At 48.9% G+C, this 21320-nt stretch overlaps 1 protein-coding gene across 6 annotated transcripts in view; it reads left to right on the top strand.

Annotated features, from left to right (window-relative positions):
• The window catches only part of CTBP2 (C-terminal binding protein 2), a 150396-nt gene that overhangs the window by 120636 nt on the left and 8440 nt on the right, over positions 1 to 21320 (top strand). For all 6 annotated transcript variants that reach the window (XM_075155264.1, XM_075155266.1, XM_075155265.1 and 3 more), the window contains 4 exons: positions 14219 to 14373; positions 15684 to 15828; positions 18873 to 19079; positions 20789 to 21003. In XM_075155264.1, the coding sequence (XP_075011365.1) occupies positions 14219 to 14373; positions 15684 to 15828; positions 18873 to 19079; positions 20789 to 21003 (722 nt within the window). The remainder of the gene's footprint in view (positions 1 to 14218; positions 14374 to 15683; positions 15829 to 18872; positions 19080 to 20788; positions 21004 to 21320) is intronic.

Raw genomic sequence — 21320 nt, 5'->3', positions numbered from 1 at the left:
TCTGCCAGTGTGCTATCTAGATTAATGAAGATGAAATGTGCTGTATAAATACGTCAGAAGCATGATTGTGCCGTTATCCCTTGGGCTACTCTGGCTTACAAGGAGAAAAGGTTGATTTGTATTTGTAGATGATTTTGCTTGCTCTGCCAATGTTCATTTTTGTTTTATTACGAAACCCAGGGAGCGTGTATTTCTTTTGCTCAAAGATGTAGCAGATTAGCAAAGATTTTTCTAGATTATCATATCTTAAATACCTCTGTTTTAAGATAAATTTTTCATCTATCATTACTTGTGAGGGTTTTTGATACTATTTTAAACACTGATGATAAATTAGGGAGGTTGTTAGCTCTGTTATTCAAGGAACTGTGCAATATTTGGACACGGAACGTGGTTTCCATAAACCAGAAGACGCTTGCATGCGGCTGACTGGGCTGAGTGCCCTCTGGCTGGTGCGGGAGAGGTGGGGATGAAGCGGCTACAAGGCTAGGATTTGCAAAACGATGAGAGTTTGAGCTAGCCTTGACTTGAGCCCACCCTGGGCATCCAGGAAAACCCCATGCAGAAACCCTCGATGGGGTGATCGTCACTCGTGCTGGCAGGTATGGTGTCTCAGGGTGAATAGGTACTTTTGGTATCAAAGTTTGTGATGGTGTTTAGCAGACATTGCTTGGTTCGCTGTCTTAAAATGTAAGATGCGAAATGTGTGGCCGCGGATTATCACTAATCAGAGGAGAACATTTTTAGGGTCAGGGATGAGAAAAAATGTGAGGTGTGTTCTCACCCGTTCCTAATGCATGTTGCTCATCTAGGGCCCAAGAATAGCTCAACTGGAAAACTCTGGAGGGGTTTGTTTCAGCCTCCGAAAGCCTTGAGAGGACCAGGGAGGCGAGGTGGGGTGGCCGGAGGCACCGGCCCCAGTCCTTACTCAGAGCTTCCTTCCACTGTAGCAAAAGAAATCACATCTCCAATGTTATTTGAGATCTTTTTGGAAGAGTTTTGGGTTGTTCCGGCCACGTTCAGCTCCAGAGGCTGTCGAGGTGGTGATGTATCAGGAGAAGGTGTGCGGAGGCTGGGGTTGCAGTCCCCGGTGCTGTCCGCAGGTGGGTGCATGCAGCCCCCAGACCTGCAGCCCGTGTTTTGCAGCAAGGCAGGAGCGCTAGTGGCCAGGAAAAGCCTGATAAAGGAGGAGAATAGAGAACGTGGAAGTTAATCATTAAACATTTCTGTTATCTTTATTCAGCCAGGAAAACTGAAGCTAGGCAAGGTTTGCAGGGAGAGATAATATCTTTTATTAGACCAACTTGTATAGTTAGAAAAACACACATGCTTTTGGGACCACATGCTTTTTTCAGATCTCTACAATTGCACATTACATTAAAAAACAATTTCATTTAATTTTCAAAAGGTTTAACGGATATTTGAAAGAACTGAATTTAAGAGCAGCTCACAAAAAATATCTCATTTGGTTTAATTCGATTTGGACATTTTAAGAAAGATTTAATACCCCTGAATTACAGTTTTTTCTGGCTTGAAGTTTACTAGCAGAAGCCTGACATCTATATACATGGAGTCAAAATTTCTACATGCAATCTCAAAAGCGTGTTCTGCGCACCTGAGAAATCTTCGTAAGTGTATGGACATGCTCCTATTTCTCTCTGAGATACTTAGAATGCCCTTTTGCAACTTCAAGATGCTCTCAGCATACAACAGTTACTAGTAAGTGGCTAGTGAGGCTCTACAAAGGTGCAAAGTCAGAAGGTTTAAAAAGGGTGAGTTTAAAATACAGAGTTCTCTGCCCTGACCACTTTTTTCCCTCAGTCTAAAAAAAAAAATCATTAAATTATAATATTCTAAGATTTGGGAGTTTGTTACTAATCAGTGTATTGTTATTAATCAGTGTACTTTCTATGTTACAGAAGATAAGATGCTATTATTAATAACATTTCCAGTGAGAGGTTTTGTATGTTCACCCTGACCCCATGAAATCTTCAGCTTACAATCCAGCTTTGTGTTGAGTTTTTCCTTTTTTCTTTTTGGAGTGCTTTTTTTTTTGACAGCCTTCTACATCGTCCAATACATCAATTTAAAATTCCCTCACTCCAGCTTAGTCTCAGCTGTATTAATGCATGGCTCGAAGGTACAAATAGCTAAAAAGGACTGTATTGTGTGGCATCTCTAAAATCTTTTTTCAGAGAAGTTGGATAAAGAGATTGAGGTTTCTGCCGGGGGTTATGGGTTGGGTTTTTTTCCAGCTGAGTGAGCAGCCTTGCAGGTGACTCAGAAGACGTCAGGGTGGGAGATGCTGCTGGGCCCCGCACCACCCCATTCCTGTTGACCTCTCTGGCAGAGCATGCTCCTCTGGGAAGGTGACTGCACGCACAGTGTGGGATCCTTCTTCCTTTTACTGATGTATCTGGGGAGACAGCTTTACAATGATATTAAAAATAATAAAAAGTATTAGTTAAGGAACATGGGTCAAGGCAGGAGTGAGTTTCTTTGCCATACTTTTCCTAGGACATTACATACAGAGCTCTGCCTTCGTAATGCAGTCATGATCAGTAAATCCTGCCCAAGATGGAACCAGTTTTTTCCAATATGTAGTAAAAAAACCCAGAAAAATTGGGGTTCTGTAAGATTCAGAAAGTATAACCCAAGGGGAAGGTCAAAGCGAGCTGGTTGTTCCCACAGCTCTGCCGTTGCCCGCAGGGCCGTGCCCACACCGAGCTGCTGGGCTGCAGGCAGAGCTGCTGGGCTGGGTGTCCAGGGGACGATGCTCCAGGATGAGCTGCTTCGCTTATCCTGCGTAGCTGGGAAGACCCACAAGGCGAACAGCCTCATTCGTAAACCGCTCTTCGAAAGGATAAAATCAATTCTCACGTACATCTTTCATGTGCTGTGTGGTGCAACCATCATCTTTATCTCCCATGACAGTGCGCCTTCTCCCCTGGCAACTATTTGATAATGCGCCTAGAGGGGATATCAGCCCGATCCAAGAAAGCGTTTTGGACAGCACGCACTGAAATACGTGCTGAGCTGAAGTATCCACTTAAGGGTTGTCCTCCACCACGGTGGGTGTCCTGGTGGCCTCAGTGACTTCCTTGGGTGAGAGCAGAAGGGCCAGGAGCTGGGGAGCTCGGGGAAGGGCACCCTGCCTTTGGGGAAGCTCCCACCCGGGCTGGGGCCGTGCTTGGGGCCGCAGAGGTAGTGGAGTGTGGATTTCATTTGCTAACCCGTGGGGAGCAGGTGAGTTTTGGTGGTCGCTGCCAAGCCCAAAGTTTTGTTTGCTGTGTTTTTATGGTTCTGGGCTGTTTTAAATGTCAACAGGAATTCAACACGTGCCCTTCTTTTTTCAGTGTAAATGCGATAAAATCCTACGATATACTTATAAAACATTAGTTGTAAAAGTAAATCAACTTTAATAGCAAGTAGGTTGTAGTTAAGTGCTCTTGAATGTTAGTATTTAGGGTTTTTTTCTCACATAGTTATGATCCAGTGCTGCGAGGAAGTGAGGGTGTTTATCTTAGGGAAATGAGTGGGATTTGCAGGCATTCAGCACCTCCCAGGACCTTCCAGGGTTATTCCCTTGCTCATATATTTCCATTTTGCCATCCTTTCTGCACTAAGCCGAATTGCTCTCAAATTCCGCAAAGAGCAATGGGAGAGCATGGGGGGGGCTCTGGGTTGAGGAAAGAAACTGAAAAAAAGTGAAGCAAGAAACTGGGGTGACAAAAGCGGGAGCCCTGTACAGGCTGTGAACAAGCTACAGATAAGCTGGAAACGTGGCGGTGGTTGGCTTTCCTCTCCACAGCGAGGTTTCCTTCGTTTGATTTTCGCTGTGGAAGAGAAGTGGGGATCTGAGGGTGGGGATGCGGACGGAGCAGCGGTAGGAAGGGAGAAAGTTATCAGAGGTCCAGCGCCCTCGGTAGAAACGTTTCACGTTCGTAGGTTGAAGAGTGGCTGGTTTTGGTCTCCAGAAGGGATGACCTTGCAACAGGGTCACTGAACAGACGGTTCCAGCTGGGCTGGTGCGCTTGGCAGGTGCCCAGGAGCTATTTTAATAGGTCTTACAGGGACGAGGCCTTGGCAAGACTTACGGGGTTTGGAGTGAGCTCACCATCTTTTTTCCTCTAGTAGCTAGCAAGCGTCACTCAAGCTGTGGAAGAGCCCCCGGGAGCTCATGGTGTGTCTCACAGGGCTCAGGGACAACCCTCGTGCTTCTCTTTCTGCTGCTGTGCGTCACTGTGAAAGGCATCACTCGCTGCCCACGGCTTGAAAGTTTGGTGGCATTTATCACTTTAAACGAAGACGCTGGACATTTCCAGGTGGACTTGAAGGATTGAAACCATCCCTCGCCCCAGGCCAGGGCTTCGGGGACTCCCTGGGTGGTCACCGCTCCTGCCGCAGCCCACAGTCCATCTGCGGCCTTTGCAGGAGGAACCAAGACAGCTGCCAGCCCTTTCTGACACTTCGCACTTGGCCAAAGATTGCTTTGGGGAGGCTCTTAAAGTCAAGCTGGGCTCTCACTGAAGGCTCCCACATTGTCCTCGTAGAAAGAGCGTTATGTAAAGCCTGGGCTGGATCCTCGGTGGATTGTTCTCCCTTCTTGCTGCAAACAAATGACTTGAGATGGCAACAGCTACAGGCAGATGTGGAGAGGAGGATTTATCTTCCAAAAGGCTGCCCAGGGTCCCACCCCGGCAAAGCGGTCCTGTCTCGCCAGCTTGCTCATCTGTGCGGTAGGAGCATCACCGTACAGGGAACGCTGTAAACCAACAGTGAACAGCAACCGCTGTCCTCCCAACACAGAAACTCCTCTGACGCCATCTCGGCACTCCTCTGGGATCTGCAGAAAACCTCCAGCATATCTCAGAAAGGCCAGCAGCAAAGCAGAGCAGTGTATAGAAAGCCCTATGTATATCTTGCTTAAAAGATTGATAGCACTTTCTGTCTAGCATAATGGGAAGGACTAATGTCAGTGGTTAACGCCAACATAATTTAATTCCTACAAGTATCTCCCAACAAGTATTTGTTTTCCACTCAGAATCACTCATTATCAATGCGCAAATGCAAGCTTAAAAGGTGCCGGTGGCACACGGACAGCTAGGGTGATTGAACTCCTCTCGCTTCCCAAAATGTGAATCCAAGTGCTTGCTTTAATGGATTACCTTTTTTTTTTTTAATTCGACAGAAATTTCCAGTCTAAACTGTAGGGCTGTCAGTTGTCCGTCTGTGCGATAAAACCGAGTTTGCATCCTGCAGCGCAGCCCCGCTGCTGGTCTCGTGGTGGTCTCAGGCAGCAGTGTTTTTCAGGTGTCCCCATGCCAGGGCTGTCGCTGCCGGTCGGCAGGCTCATCTTTAGCCTTGATTTTTGCATCTCATCTTCCGAAATGTCTTTAAAGCCTCTGAATCCCTCGGGGTGATTTGAAGTCCAGGCAGCCTCCTGCCCAGATGGCTAATATCAGCGGCTCTCCCCTGTGCCCTTGTGTAAAGCATCAGCATCGCTCTCCTTGGTTTTATTTATTTTATCTTTCTTTTTTTAAAAAAAAAAAACAATGAAAGCTGTCCATTTCCTGGAGCAGCTCATTTGTTTTTTACTGCTGTAGTTTGTTTCCTTTGGGATAGAAGGGAAAAGATAAATGGATAAAGAGGATAGGGAGGGACCCAAAGGAGAGCTGGCACGGGATGTCGTCCCTCCTGCATGATGCCGTATGGCTGGAATGTGTGTCACAGAGGTGAACATCAGTTGTATGAAATGTAAAGAATATATACTACAGCTGAAGTGGCAGCACTGCAGAGAAAGTATTTTCTCAGGTTTCTGGATAATATCAAGAAAGCCATCCGCTAAGCACTACGAATACAATTTGTTTTCAGCACTGGGCTTGGTAATGGAGCACGTTCGAGGGGAATTTATTGGGTTTTTTGCTACCTTCTCCATACTGTTTCTAATAGGAGCTGCAAAGCTCAGCCCTGGGCAGTGGGGCAGTTTGAGAAGTCCGTATGGTATCTGAATCATAGAATCATAGAATAGTTTGGGTTGGAAGGGACCTTTAAAGGTCATCTACTCCAACCCCACTGCAATAAGCAGGGGCAACATAACCACAACACAAACCCTAACTGGGTTTTGTTAAAAAAAAAAAAAAAAAGAATACAAGAAACTGAGCTCCTCTGAGCAAGCATTTTTTCTTCCAGGGGCCTCTTTTTGCTTTCTTGGTAGCATCCCTCACCGCCCCATATGGCCTCTCCCACCTGCTCTGCCGTCTCGCTCGCGTGCCCTGGCAGCTCCCACTGCCTCCCTGGGGTCACCATCCCATCCGTCCATCCCCTGCTCCGCACTCCTGCTTCTTGGGGTCCCTTGGGGCCAGCACATCCCTCAGGCACCCCCCATCTCACTTCACCTTGTGTGGCCATTAGGATTTTCACCCTAAGACCTTGCTTAGCTCCTCTTGAAGCCACTCCTGTTAACCCATGTGTGAACTGGCAGAACGTCACAGGTTGGTGTTTTAGGCACAGGTTTACCCACCTGGCAGCCTGGGAATAACCAAAACACTGACAATTGGATATGGAAGGTATACAGCAGAGGCTACGTATTACTAGTATAGTACTTTTTTATTGTGTTACACCAGTTTATATACTCGCAGCTGTATCTAGAGTGCTCCTGCATGAGATTTAGTTCAGTCCAGAGGTTACTGCATAGAAGAAGAGTGCTCCAGAGTTTTCAAAGCTTGTGCTTCGCATCCCCGTGGCATCGGCAGTGGGTTGTGTGTATCTCAGTGTTTTAATGGGGGTACACAAAAGGAGGTGAAGAGGTGTATCTGTTTCTGGTGTGTGTATCTACAGGAATTCAAATAAGAGTAAGAAAATACCACGTATATATACTCTTCGTATTTTTACTGAGCATTTCTTTGTGGATGCTCTCTGCTTCTGTAGTTCAGCTGGGGACTGTAATCACAGTGTTCATATTAGCTAATAAGGATATTGTTTTATATGGGAATTTCCTATGAATTTTTAAAAATACATTCTTAAAGGAAGCCCTGAAAAGTTATCTGAAAAGGGAACTGGCAAAAAGCCAGCTGTTATGTGCTGACAGGAGGAAATGCGCGGGAGAGGTCAGAAGTTTGCACAGGCTTTTCCCGATGGCAGGTATGAGTTTTTTTCTTTCCGGCAGGGACCCTGCCCCTCAAGGGGGAGGATGGGCCTTGCTGCCTCTTTGGCCATCTTTCTGGAGCTCGGGAGTTTCTCTGAAGCGTGATTTCCCTCGCCAGAGGGGACTGCCATGAACCTGTGGGTTTTCCCAGCGGGCTGGAAGTTGCCTCCACTTTGCCATCATCCCCTTTCCCTGCAGCAACCCTGGCTGGGAGCATGGAGCCCATCAGCTCCAGCTGCGTTACGGACATCGGTTCAAACACCCAGGTCTCCTCCGAACGAGAAGATTTTGCAGTTTTTTCCCACTAGGATCCTGGCAGTCTCAAAGATGGTTTGCTTTAAAAAAAAACACGCCATGATTATTTATAAAAGAGATTTGACGTCACTTTCTAAACTGGCTGTGTATTTGTGTGGCTTCTGTACGTACAGTACCAAGTGCCTCCGGAGTATTTACAATTAGAAATAACAGTAAATACCTGTTTTCCCCTGACTGCAAGATAAAGACTGTGTCTTACTTCATTTTTTCATACGCATTTATTATGAGAAGCATTTATTAACAAGAAAAGTTAAGTGAAAGAAAGAGCATCCCTTGCAAGTACACTGCGGTAGAGGAGGGTGGTCCTCTCGGTCTGCAGCATCTGCAGTGATTTCCAAAAACATCCCTGTCCTCACAGAAACTTTCTTTCAGCACTTGTTCAGTGGCACCTTCGCAACTCGCTTATGCCTTTCTGCTTGCAAGTGATACTGCCAAAGTTTGAAACCACCATACCATGTGCTCTCTGTGACCCACAGAGGTGGCTTCCCAGAGGTTTTCCTTCCGTGCACCCCTGAAGCAGGATCAGTGCCGGTTTACAGCCCGCAGAGAGGGTGGCCCAGGGCCAGCGAGGAGTGGGGACCCCTGAGCCACCTCGGAAAGGCACTGTGGGACCCTAGTTTTCCGGCTTGTAAAGTGGGGGTGATGGCTGGGACAGTAAATCTGTGGAAAATTTGTAGCGCTCAAGCAATGGCAATATAAGTTCAAGAGAAAGATGTGCCTAAATCCCCTTGTCTTGTACTTGGAGACTGGATTTTAGGGAGGCTGACAGGTCTTTTGATGTTTATGTTACAAGTCAGTACCAGCTTTGGGTAATAAACCTTGACCTCGTCGTCTGATTCCAGGACTCTCCTGGGCATCCAGAAGCATCCGACAGGGTCAGCAGGACCCTTGCCTGGTAGAGGGCTGCGTGTGCTGATGAATTGCTGCCGATTTCTCCTGGGTGTTTCCCTCGGACTGGCTCTGGGTGGTTCAGACCCCCCCGGTCTGCAGAGGGGAGGGATGATGCTGTTTGAACCAGGAAGATGATGATGGAACGGTGATGGAAAATAACAGGTCTGTGCAGACTAACCTTGTTGCTGACAGTTTTCCCCGTGTGCTGCGTTGTCCCAGGTAAGGCATAGCAGCCAGTACTGCCAGTGCACCAGCAGTGCTCTGATTCAGTTTTGGCTTCCATGGCTGAAAATCAGTTTGACGGATCCAAGGTATTTTGCACAAAGGCCACCTAGATCCCTCTGCACCGCTCTTTAGCCAGGGAATGACAAATAGTAAGATGCAGCACTAACAGTGTTAAACTGGGAGTGAGATGCAGATTTTTTTCCTTATGTCTTGGATGAGGGTTGTCGCTAGCTGTTGCTGCTGCTGGCCATGTCGATGGCAACTGGAAAGAGAAAAAAACAACTGCTCCAAGCCGTGAGCCGCTGCACGCTCTGGAGACGGGGCATTGCACAGGTACGACCTGCCCTCCCTCACCGTGTCCCGCAGCGGCACTTCCCCGTGCTCTGCAGGAGTCTGGGATTGGGATGATGGTGATACGGGGCTGCTTTTACCTATTTGGGACAAATGGGGCAGGACCAGGAGATGGGCGTCTCCAAGAAGATGTGAATCCTTCCAGCAAGCGTCATTTCTGATGCTGAAAACCAGTTGATTTACATATCAAGAAAGAATTTGGCCCTTCCTTTCTGGGTGCTAGATGAGATCAGCGCAGCCTTGCTTTCCCCCAGTGCTTTGTGTTTGTTTTTGTGGTGCTGCCCCTGCTGCTAAAGGCTATCAGCCTGTTTCTGGAGCCTCGTTCAATATACTCCACATGGAAAGGCATGTTTCATTTTTAAGTTTAAAAAAAACCCACACAAAAAAAAACCCAAACAAACATAAAACGCAGCGTGGCACAGATTAAATCCATTTGAGACGACTCGAAAAAAACGCCGTATGTGCAAGTCAATAGGAGGAGGGGAGTGGAAGGGGGAAAAAGCAACTGTGACATATACAAACCCTTTAGTGTGCATAGCATAAGATTTTTTGGCTGGCACTCACATGATTTTATTCAAGGGCTGGGAAAGAACTACGATTAGTTAAAAGCTTCGGCAAAGTCTGGAGGGAGTGCTCTGAAGAGTTGGGAGCCGCGCAGAGGTGACTGTAACTCCTCTCGCAATTTCAGACTATTCTTCTGTGGCTCAGGACAAAAGCCTTTTCTTTTCCCTCCGTGTTCAAAGAGACATTTGTCTTGAGATGTTGCAGCTGTGGGCCGCGGGATTGCTTGTTTGAAGATACCCCCTCGTAGACGAAAGGAGAGGCAACGCACTGAAAAGTGGTAGTATTTTATCGTGTGTGGGTTCCCCCCCCTCCTCCTCCCTCCCTCCTCCTCCACTGCCATGTGTGGTTTTTAATAAGAAGAAGAATGTGGAGGCAACATTTTCCAGGCAAGGGGAAATTTCCTGTTTCTTTTCTGTTTGTTTAATAAAGTGTGTAGTTGACTGTAAAACTGTAGCTACTTTGTTGTGAACAGGTAATTCAGGGAAGTGTCAGGATCGCTTCTTGATGCACTTTTATATACTGCAAGTGAACGTGTTTAAAGCCTTTTTTTTTTTTTTTTTAATGCTGCGTGGCGTAGGCAACTGAGATTAGTAAGAATTAGGCAAATGGCTTCTGCTTTTGTTTCTGTGAGATAGTACCAGCCGTCTTGCGGTCACACAAAGGCTGCCATTTAGCAGGGAGCGCTCCCTAATTCTCTTGGCAGGGGTGCCATTGGGATCGGATACAAGTGGGTGGCAAAGGGGAGGAGCGGCAGGAGAGGACAAGCAGGCTTTGTGTATTAAAAATGAAACAAAAGCACTTTATACGTGGGGCTGCGTGCAACAAGCGGTGCTGCCTGTGAGCCGGGGTGGAGTTTGAGTTCTCACTGTGACTGCAAAACCTTTCTTTTTTTTCTATTTGTTTTTTCCATAAACTCTTCCTCCTCTCCCTCTTCCTTCCCGAGCTCTCCCTGCAATGCTGGCGAGGGTCTGCAGGCAGCTGAAAATGCCTAAAAAAATACGTATCAAACAATTATTTGCCGCAACTTTGCAGAAACGGCCGGGGCTTTATCAGCAAAATCAGCTTCAGATGGCGGGGGAGCCACTGAATTTGTGAGGCTCTTGGGAGGGAGAGTTGATCCCCCCCCAGCCCCAAGGAGAGCTGGTCCGCTGCCTCCTGCCCGCACCACCCCGGTTTGCTCTGCTGCCCGTGCGTGGGGCGGCAGCGACGGGCTTGGTTTACACAGCGTCTTGAGCCGGGTGGTTTTGCAACGCGTGGCAGAGCGAAAGGGTTAATGGCTGAGATGTTTTATCAGAATTTAAGGGGGGAGCGTCTGGCTGTTTAATTACTTTCTGATCTGTGGCATACCTCGTTCTTAATGAAGCAGTCGCACGCAGAACAAACGTGCTGTATGAGCTTGGGTAAAAAGAAAAGCGTACCGAGTTTAGCTTGGTTTTGTCAGCCCAAATGTTTTGGATTGAATGCGTTTGTGCAGGAGGTAGGAACCACAATGGTGAAGAATAGACGCAGAGTGGTGGAGAGGCAACAAGAGAGGCAGGCGAGGAAAATACACCGCGGTTTAAGTTGCAAACTTGCCAATGGTTTTTATTAAAAACGTAATTTCCATTATGCACTTCATCTCATATTGATTTACTTCAAAACTTTCCTTGTAAGCCGAAGTAAATTCCCTCATTGAAGCAGGAGAAATGAGAGGCATTCTTCTGGCTACCTCACAGTTTCCAGCCAGCATTCATCCTCAGCAACTGCACTTTTGTGTGCGGGCGAGGGTGACATGCCTAAGAAGCCTGTGTCATCATGCACAATTACATCCCTAATCCCGAGCAAAGGCACAGATGCTGTTTAAAAAAAAAAAAAGCTGTGTTTCGTTTGAGTTTCAAAGAAGCTTATGTAATGGCAGCATAATAAAACCGTTATTTTGGGGCTCGCATTAAATGTCAAGGTTTCGGATAACCCATGGTTTTGTCTTCCGTGTGCCATGCTCGCAGGAAGCCACCACCAGCCTGTGTTTGCCCACTGCCCTGCCTGAGGATGGTCCTGGTCCCCGGTGGGCACCGAGCTCTGAGCTCAGCTTGCCCAGACAGAGGCGTAGGGCTGCCCAGCATGGGGACGGTGCTGGTGGCCGCTGGGGCTGGGACCACCACAGCCACCTTGCCCCTGCATCAGATTCCTTCTTATTTACAGTTGCGGTGTGAGGCTGATAGGTGATGCTCTAAGCCTCGGAGATCATACACGTTAATAAGCGTTTAAGTCAGTGTTATAATTCACTCACTTGTTAACCTGAGAAAATAATCTAGCTGCGGTATAGTGCTTCACGTAAGGGTTGTGTAAGCGCTCTGAGATTTGTACATGTTTTTATTCTTGCTTATCTGCTTACAGCAAGCTTCTTTCGGTTATCCAAATCGTCTCGGCACTCTACCCTGCCTACTGACACAGTTGCACTTCCATCTGGATGAAATGCACGCAAACATAACGTATTACTTCCAGTACATGCTAATGGAGATCTTGGTAGGAAAGACAGGGAGAAGGACCTATTCCAAAAACGTTCACATGTAATGCTGAAAATCTTCAGTTGGGTCTGCTGGGTTGGTTGGTTTTTCATTTCTTAAAGCAGATTCAGTAAAACAGGAACGGAGGGTCATTAAACTCACTCCATTAAACCTGCCTGTTTCCATGGGGTTATTTTTTCCCATGTAAAATAATTGTAACTACGTGCTATCCCACGTTTCATACGCAGCAGTGTAGATCCCTCCGTGGGGCCATGCTCTTGGTGCCGCTGCAAGCTGGGAGGCATCGCTTTGGCCCGAAGCGCCCGCGTCTGTCACGCATCAGCTGGTGGAGATCTTGCTAATATTTTACCCGACAGCAATCTGGACAAAAAGGCACATTTAATTTTCCCTAAAAAAAAAAAATCAGTGCGTTGCTCTTCTCATTAGTTTCTTTCCCTCATTGTCGTTTTTCTGGCACGTGGGGCTGCAGCGACACGAGTCCTGGTGTTGACCGCAGTCCAGAGGGCTGGAGCAGTACCCAGCCCTGCGTGCAAGGGCCGGCGAAGGAGCCTTCTGCTCTCGGCTTTAGTCTAACTTACTCAAAAGGTGCCACAGACGGTAGCATTTCTTCTGTAATACTCCATGTGAGATGTTTGACTCCCCAAAATCCCCAAAACCAACTCCACAGAGTTTCCTCAGCCAAGCCCTGTGCCTGTCCAGCTCACCAGCATCAGCAGTTTTACTGTGAGTAAGTAGTGATACCTGGGACATAGAGTGGCAGGGAAAAACGCTCTTAACCAGAAGTAGTGAAGGCATTTACTGTGTCTGTTAGTCCCTCAATGAAAGGATCACACACCAGCTATGCTTAAAGGCAATATAGATGTTGGCTCGTAGCCCTGGAAGGTTCTTGTGCAGAAGTGGGGTTTTGGTAAGGAGAGGGGCTTCTCTGAGGCTGCTGGTGAGGGGGTTTGAAGGTTCGAACCCAAACCCTCCAGGCCTGGCCATCTCGTGGTGCAGCAGCAGAGATAACACACCACTTTGTGCCCTGAACATCCGCTCCCCCCACCTACGCTTTTCCCAGAAACTGCCTGGGTAGCCGAGAAAGATAGCTGAGATATTTTGTATCGTCTTAATGTAATAAAAGCCCTTACTGAGTGGTAAAGGGAGGCTTGGAAGTTTCTAAGTGACTTGTCCAAAAATGAACGGGTTAATCCCCGGCAGAGCAATAAATAGGATATAAACATCGGCCTTCTGTGGCCCTTGGTGGTGATCGTTCCTTTCCTCACCTCAGCCTGGAAAACATCTCGTTGTGAAATGAGAAAAAAGCAGCACGGTTCTGAACAGATCCCTGAATACAAATATTTCCAAGGGAGCAGCCCATGGCGAGGTGTGTGTAAGCGTGAGAAGAGCAGTGTCCCACGCTGGCACGAGTGCTCTCGCTGCCACGGCGAGCAGGGTCTGCAGCCATTTCATCCTGTATAGGCAGGTCCTTCACACTGGCTCCAGCTGCACATCCCAGAGCATCCTGCGGGATGCAGGGATAGACTGGGTTTGGTTCTACAAAGCAAGCTGAGCTTCACTGTTCCCACCGTGAAGCCTTTTGGTAGTTGGTAATATAATGGAATATATGCCTTGCATGCTAAAGAGGTCTTCGGTGTCCTGCTCTTTCTGTGATTTTCCAGTAATCTTTTTTTTTTCAGTGGATGTCTGTCTTTCTGAGGTGGTCAAAATGGTAAAGTCATTCCTTAAAAAAAACAGATGAAGTGCCAGCGTACGTTTGCAGAATGAAATCTCAGCCCTCCTGCAGGCAGGGGCAAAAAATACTGCTGGCTTGGGTTTCACTCCTAAGACACTAAATAAAACGGTTGAAGAGGCCGGCAGCTCTGGCTTGTGCGGTTTGGTTGAAACGTGGCCTGTGTCGGTGAGGATTGGCACAGTGGAGATACATCCCCATAAAGTCACAGGTGGCCGAAATGGGGTTGTCCATCCCTGTCCTGGAGCAAGTCTCACTGGGTTTTCTCTCCGTCCGGGGCAAAACTGCAGCCGTACTCCCAGAGGGAAAACTGGACTTTGTGCTAAACTTTGCATTGCATTGCCATTGTCCCCCGAAATTTGTTGAGCAAGCTGAAACCACGTGCCGCTGCCCCTCACCCGACACAGGAACCATGCGCAGGTACCACCGCTGCCGGGGAGACCTTCCCGCTGCCGCCAGTGTAAAAGCCGCGCTCTTTCTGCTTTGCAGGTATTCGCCCTCAAATCATGAACGGCCCCATGCACCCCCGGCCCCTGGTGGCACTGCTGGACGGGAGGGACTGTACGGTGGAGATGCCCATTTTGAAGGACTTGGCGACGGTTGCATTCTGTGACGCACAATCAACTCAGGAGATTCACGAGAAGGTAACGTGAGCTGCAAGGGCGCGGGCGGGCCGGGCCGGGGGACGCTGCACTCTGGCCTGCCTCTTCCAATTCTTTTTGAGAAAGAAGTGTACAAAGCTGCACTTTGAGACCATCAGCAGATAACATCAACAGAAGTCGCTGTAGATTAAAATTCAGAGAGGCTGTTTTAAAAGCGAGATGTTATTTTGGGAAAAAAGTCACCTTATCTCTTAGCATCACGTTTTTTACATCCCTATTATTAACGTTTCTCATTTCTTTGAAGTCTGCTTGCTCGGTACAGCAGTAATAGCCCTCTGCACCTCCCCGGGGTGCGGCGCAGTTGCTCTGGCTTTGCTGACACCATCCCGTGCTGCAGCTGATGGGTCTCCTCGGGTGCGGGCTGCACCTCAGCAGCTCATTTCTCCGCAGCAGGGAGTGGGCGAGGTTTGGGCAGCGAGCAGGCAGATCCCTGCAGTGTGGATGGGTGCTTCTCCTTGGAAGCTCAACTAATTGTAAATACTTGTTTTAAAAGTATTCTTTGTGCACATTTAGGTAACTCAAATGAGGTTTAAGGGATCAGAAATCACTCCCAGGATCTGGAAAAGAGAACTACAGATAGCATCAGTGTTGATCTTTGCAGTGCTTCAAATATCAAATGCGGGGGAAGGAGGACGGAGTTTTTTATGAGACATTGACAGATGATAGATGAGCCAGTCTTGGAGAATTTGGATAGGTCTTGGGTTTCCAGAGCACTGAGGTAGCTTATAGTGAGCACCGATGAAGGTTTGAATCTCCATTGAAGGGGACGGAGTACAGCCTTACATGACTGTACAGCCTCACACAGATCTTTCTAAGTACTCTTGAAAACATACAGGAAAGGTTAACGTGAATAGTGTGACAGGTATTTGTACTTCCAACATACAAAAGAAGGTTGAGGAGTTATGAGTGACACACAGTTGTGTTCAAAAACAATAGATGCTGCCGTAAAACCTAATTCCTTTTTAAAAGCAGAATTACTGCTGGTTGGAAGCAGAGGGATTAGCAGATAACAACCTGGAAAAGGGTCTGGGTGAGCAACAGGCTCAGTTTTCCTCTGCCTTGTCTCCCCAGACGTAACATCATAATTTTCAGATATCCATCCTGTTCCCAAAGGGAATGGACTTGGTGTCGGTGGGTCACACCCCTGATAGTTTTGGCTTGTACTGTGCCTGGGTCGGACAGTAGGTCAGCGGTAAAAATGTACAATTTACTGTGTAATATTCCCGATTCAGGAGCTGCAGGCATCCCTACCGGGTGTCCTGGTGGCTCCTGACATCTCTGTTCTGTTCCAGGTATTAAATGAAGCCGTTGGGGCGATGATGTACCACACCATCACACTGACTCGAGAAGATCTAGAGAAGTTCAAGGCCTTACGGGTCATTGTTCGAATAGGCAGTGGCTACGACAACATTGACATCAAAGCTGCGGGGGAGCTTGGTAGGTCTCAGCTCTGCACCCCGATTCCCTCCCACATCCCTCCGAGTCTTTAAAATCAGTACAAGTACCTGCTGCTTCCCAGGGGAGCGTGCTGGCAAAGTGGAGTTGCAGGCAGAACCTCCCAAAGGGGATTGATTCAGCCCTTAAAATTACAGGTGCAGTTTACGTTTTTCACATGTAGAGAATATTATGACAAGAAAACTTGACCATGAAGTAAACAAAATGGTGCAGTTTTAGAGGGCAGCTTTTAGGCTCATATTATGTTAAAATTGCCTCACCTGAGTCCAGCATTCCCACGCTGTCCCACGCTGTCCCTAGTTCCAGGTGCCCCCTTGTACTGACAGATATTGGTATGGCTGTTCTATTTCTGGCACAGGAGAGTTGATCGAGCTTTAGAAAAATTGGAGGAAGGGTGTTTTATTATATATTGTTAAGCAAGATTAGTCTCTTGATCTGATCTGGTTCTCGGAGTCATGTCTGCACTGCTGGGACGGCGATGTGTCGGACGGTGGAGCAGGAATTGTGTGTTGCGTTGTTTCTGCCTTCTTTGCCATCTCATCAAAGGTGCCTCAGGAACTTGAAAAAGAGATTTACTGTAGAGTCATGTTATGTGGCCTGCTAAAATGCGGAGGGCCACATTTTCAGAAAGGAGCCCCTGTATCCAGCTATGGGATTTTTTCTGCGCGCCTGGGTTCAGGGGGTGCATGTAGGCTGTGTTGCATGGCTGTCAGACAGTGCTGGGGCCACCCGATTTCCGTACTGGTTTGGATGGTCACAGAGACCTTTGGCAATCTGCACATCCCCAACTGAGAGAGCTTAATTGTATCCGTGATTTTAGCAGCTGAGTTACAACCGTTTTTGATCATCCGATCCCAAGATTCAGTCTATCAAACAGTCCTACAATAGTGTTTAGGAGATCTTGTATTAAAGGTTATCTCTGGGGAAGTGAAGAATAACAGCCATTTCACGTGAGCCATTTTACAAGGATAATTGTGATAAGAGAGTTTCAAATAGTCATTCCTAAAAAAGCAATTCTCAATATAGTGAATTATTTTTTTTCGAGAGGAGAACAGTGTCTTCTCAATGTAATGGTTTCTTCATGTTTTAACTCTTATTGTTATTATCCATTATAACAATGGTCTGAGGCTTTGAACATCAAGAAAGGAAAAATATAACGAATAAAGTAATGGGATACTGCAGTATAATCCTTCTTTTTATACTTGGCAAATTGGGTGGCCAAATGATGTGGTTTCGAGTAGAAAATGTAATGACTACCCACAAATGTAGCGTAAAGTTTAATTGGTATTGCTTTCCATAAGGTAGTTTTTAAACTGTGCAGTCAATAAATGACCAGTGTCTAAACACGGTGCCTGGCCGCGCGCTATCAGCCGCCTGCGCCGGGCTGGCTGGATCAGTTTTGACCCACTAGAAGACACCCCCAAAACAAGATGCTGGTGTTGAACCATACGCCGTGGGTATTTAACCCCCAGTGCTCCTGGGGGCATGACAATAAATAACAGCATAAGAAGCTCGTGGGAAAGGCAGCGCGGTTCCGTCCAGCTGTATAAGCAAGCGGTCCATCAGAAAAGGGGCAAGTGCCGGCTTGGTGATGGGTTGGTGATGGGGGCCCTCGGCAGAGCTGCAGGCCTATGGGGAGCGCTGCCGGAGCCGTCCATCGCCCTCCAGCCTTCTTGTCTCTTGTCTTCCCCCGTGAGCAACCATGGCCTCTGCCTACAAATGGGCAGGAGCAGTTGCCTGATACTTAAACGTGTGGTCTTCTTGGGAAACCCTCCCTTCCCTTTCATTAGGGGCTTAGGCAGGCCATCAGCGTGGTTTCTGGGCTGCACCCAAGACCCCAAGGTAAATCAGAAGTTCCCTCTGTGGAAGAGATGGGGAATGTAAAATGAGACAGCATCAGCTTTAGGAGCTCGCGGGGACCAGAGCGTCCCTGTCTCCTGGACGGGAGAGGAGTTTTCAGGGGTTGGTTGACGGTGGATTTTTTCTCTCTATAGGGTCAGTCAGTTCTCTCCCAGTTTCTCTAGGTCTTTCAAACAGCCACAGGGTGGAAAACAGTTTTAAAAACAGAAAAGCAGGTTCCTGGGAGCAGGGAGATTGGCAGGGGGATGGGAAACAGATTTTTGATTTTGAATCAGTGCCCCTCACAGTGGAAGGGGATTTTCTGAATATCTTATTCTGTCTTTATCTCCTCCTTTTTCATGGTTTCTACTCAAAGATCCCAGTCCAGCAAAGCACTAAAATACACATCCATCTTTAAATGTGTGTTTAAATCACATTGAAACCAGTGGGATATAAGCATGTGCTTAACTGCTCTGCTGAATAGTCGTGATATGAAGGACACCCTTACACACTTTACTGAGCCAGAGCCTGGACAGGCAATGACTGGGGAGGCATTTTCCGTGAACTTAATACTTGCAGCTCCGAGCAGGGATGCAGCGGTTTAAAATGAACCTTTTGTGGCAAAGGAACAAAAGGTCCGTTATTGAGACCTGCACCGGGGCCCGCAGGGGCGTGCAGCAGTGGTGCTGCCGGGGTAGAAGAGCTGCTCCAGCTCAGCCATGTCCCCCGCCCTTCCCAAATTTTGGGAAAGCCTCCGAATTTTGTGGCAGGAGCAATTGGTTCCTCCTGCAGGAGGGTGGGTGGGTGTTTGTGGCGGATGGAGGCTTACCTAGGGGTGTTTTGAGTCGGCTGTTTTGGCACTTGTTGGTGGAAGGAGAAGCTGGCCCTGCCACGCCGACCTGGTGCACCATCCTGCTTGAGTGCACCAAATTATTGGTCCCTCAATAATTTAATGGTTGAACATTCTTATTGGGGAAGAGGAGCGACTTCTGCCAGCACTGTACATAAACCATGCACGTCCTGGGAAAATATTACTCCAAATGCTTAAAAAATGATGGGCTGGCTGGGAGAAGCGAGGGTGAAGGGCCAGGAGCCCCTCTGTTTGCTGTGGCGGGGAGCGGTGGGGCGGGCGGCCGGGGCTGCCCCCCCCTGAGCCACGGTTGTGCTTTGCGGTGTTGCCTCTGCAGGGATCGCCGTCTGCAACATCCCCTCGGCCGCCGTGGAGGAGACGGCCGACTCCACCGTCTGCCATGTCCTCAACCTCTACCGGCGAAACACGTGGCTCTACCAGGCGCTGCGGGAAGGCACGCGGGTGCAGAGCGTGGAGCAGATCCGGGAGGTGGCCTCCGGCGCCGCCCGCATCAGGGGAGAGACGCTTGGCCTCATCGGCTTCGGTACGTTGGCGAAGGGCAGGCAGCCTGCGAATGGAGGGCTGCCGGCCCCGCGTTCAGCCTTTGAGGAAGACTCAGCACCACTTCACTGCCCTAGGAAGGACCTAAAATGAGCATTTTCAAACCCAGAACCACCACAGTGGATCGGTGTGAACCTTACGCTGATTTTTCGGGGAAGGAGCTGTATTTGTGAGCCTTGGCTGAGCCCTTGGAGGAGTGCGGGTGAAACCCAGCAGTGTCCCAGGAGGGACCGCACCTGGTAGTGCTGCCGTCCTCTCCCGAAAAACCCCATCCCTGAGCCACAGCTACACCAACCCCACTCTTTCTGAGCCATTCTGCCCTGCGCGGTGGCAGGGCTGTGTAAAACAGAATTTGTTTTCAGTTCTATAGAGAAGCTATAGAGAGTTTCAGCATCAGAGGTAGCATCAGCACCTCTGCTGACAGCCCTCTTGGAATATCCCTTTCAAGAGCAAAGCCCAGCCATTGCAAGATGGTTCAGGAGGTACGTTCAGGCAGCAGAAGATCAGCCGGCACTTGGTGGCCGGACACACGCCAAGTGGCAGAAACGCGAGCAGAGGAGATTTGGTGAGGTGCCAGTTGAGGGAGCAGTTCTGGCTACTGGAGGCAGTTGCCGGCGAGGGAGCGCTGGCCAGGAGCCGGACTGCAAATGTTGCAGCAGTATTTCCGCTCGCTTTCTGTACAGCAGCCATTTTCCCCACTTGTTTCATGCCTTCTAAAGCCCTGGGCTAATTAGTGCAAAAAGCTGGCATAGAAGCATGTTTAAATGGGGAAACTGAGGCAAGGCAGGTGGGTAAGGTTAGAGCGGGAGATCCAGGTTAGCCCAGGTCTGTCTGGCAGGGCCAGGGTGAGGGCAGCAGCTTGTGCCTCGCAGCTGGACGTCCATGCAGGCACCCAGCTGATGTCCCCCCGTCAACCGTGCATCTCTGGTGCACCAGGACGGCGTCAGGTGTGTGCATGCACGGGGGAACGTTGCTGTGCACCACTAACCAGGACGTGCTGGGCTGCCGCGCTGCTGCTAGCTGGAAAAATAAACAGATAAATACATGATTGAGGCTTGGCACACAGGGCACACGGAGCCTGCACAGCCCGTGGCGGGACAGGCAGAGGGGTCTCCAGCAACGCAGCAGACATCCTTCCCCAGCACAGCGGCTGTAGTAATCCTTTGCTTCCCAGCCACGACAGTTGTCTTCGTCATGCCCAATTAACCAGCCGTTCAGTGAGAGGCTGAAAAACCTATCACAAACAAGTTGCCTAAAAAAGGCGGTGCTTTTTTCTTTCCTTTTTTGGCTTTTCTTGGTAGACACAGCGCCGTAGAGGATTGTTTCTCTGCGATGTCCAGAGCTGCACGTCAGTGGGGCTGAGCCACACATTGGGCCTTCCCTGCCAGACCTGCATGGCCGTGGATGGTGCCACATGTTCGAATGGCCGTGAGCTGGCAGGTGCCTAATGGCCTCACTCTTCATTTTGTTCATTTTTTTTTTAAATTTTAACATGAGCATCTCATATTTGCTAGAGCCAAGCACAGCCTTCCCTGTGCCTGGGTTTGCCAGCAGCCCAGGAGGTCCCAGGGGACCCCCACAGCAGTCCCTGGGCCAGGCTGAGGGGGGGTCAGGCTATGGGGCAGCTCAGCCGCCTGGAGCCGGGGCGGTGGGAATCAGTTAAATCACCCCCTCTCTTTCCTTCGCACACAGGTCGCACTGCGCAGGCGGTTGCGGTCCGAGCCAAGGCGTTCGGCTTCAACGTGATATTTTATGACCCGTACCTGCAGGACGGGATAGAGAGGTCCCTGGGAGTCCAGCGGGTCTACACGCTCCAGGACCTGCTCTATCAGAGCGACTGTGTCTCGTTGCACTGTAACCTTAACGAACATAACCACCACCTTATCAACGACTTCACGATTAAGCAGGTAATTTACCTCGTGCACAGAACCGAGGAGAGTGCTCTGCTCTTCAGTGGGCAAACCCCAAGCGTCGCGGCTGGCCGTGGGTCCCTCTGCGGTCATGGCCACGGCGAGCCAGTGCCTTAGTGCCTACGGGCTACCTCCGAAATAGCTGGTGGCACCCAACAGCTCATCTGTCTCCCCATGGTGTTTACTGGGGGGTAGCGTGCTACCAGCTAAGCAAGCCCTGCGCCAGTGGCGTGGAGGTGATGGCGGGAGTGGGTTTTGTTTGCCGATCCCAGCCAGATCTGGGCTTTCCATAGAAAACCCACATGGGGATTGGG

The sequence above is a fragment of the Calonectris borealis genome, chromosome 7 (genome assembly GCF_964195595.1).
Source record: "Calonectris borealis chromosome 7, bCalBor7.hap1.2, whole genome shotgun sequence".
Classification (NCBI taxonomy): Eukaryota; Metazoa; Chordata; class Aves; order Procellariiformes; family Procellariidae; genus Calonectris; species Calonectris borealis.
The sequence above is the reverse complement of the archived record's forward strand: the minus strand, read 5'-3'. Positions and strand labels throughout refer to the sequence as shown.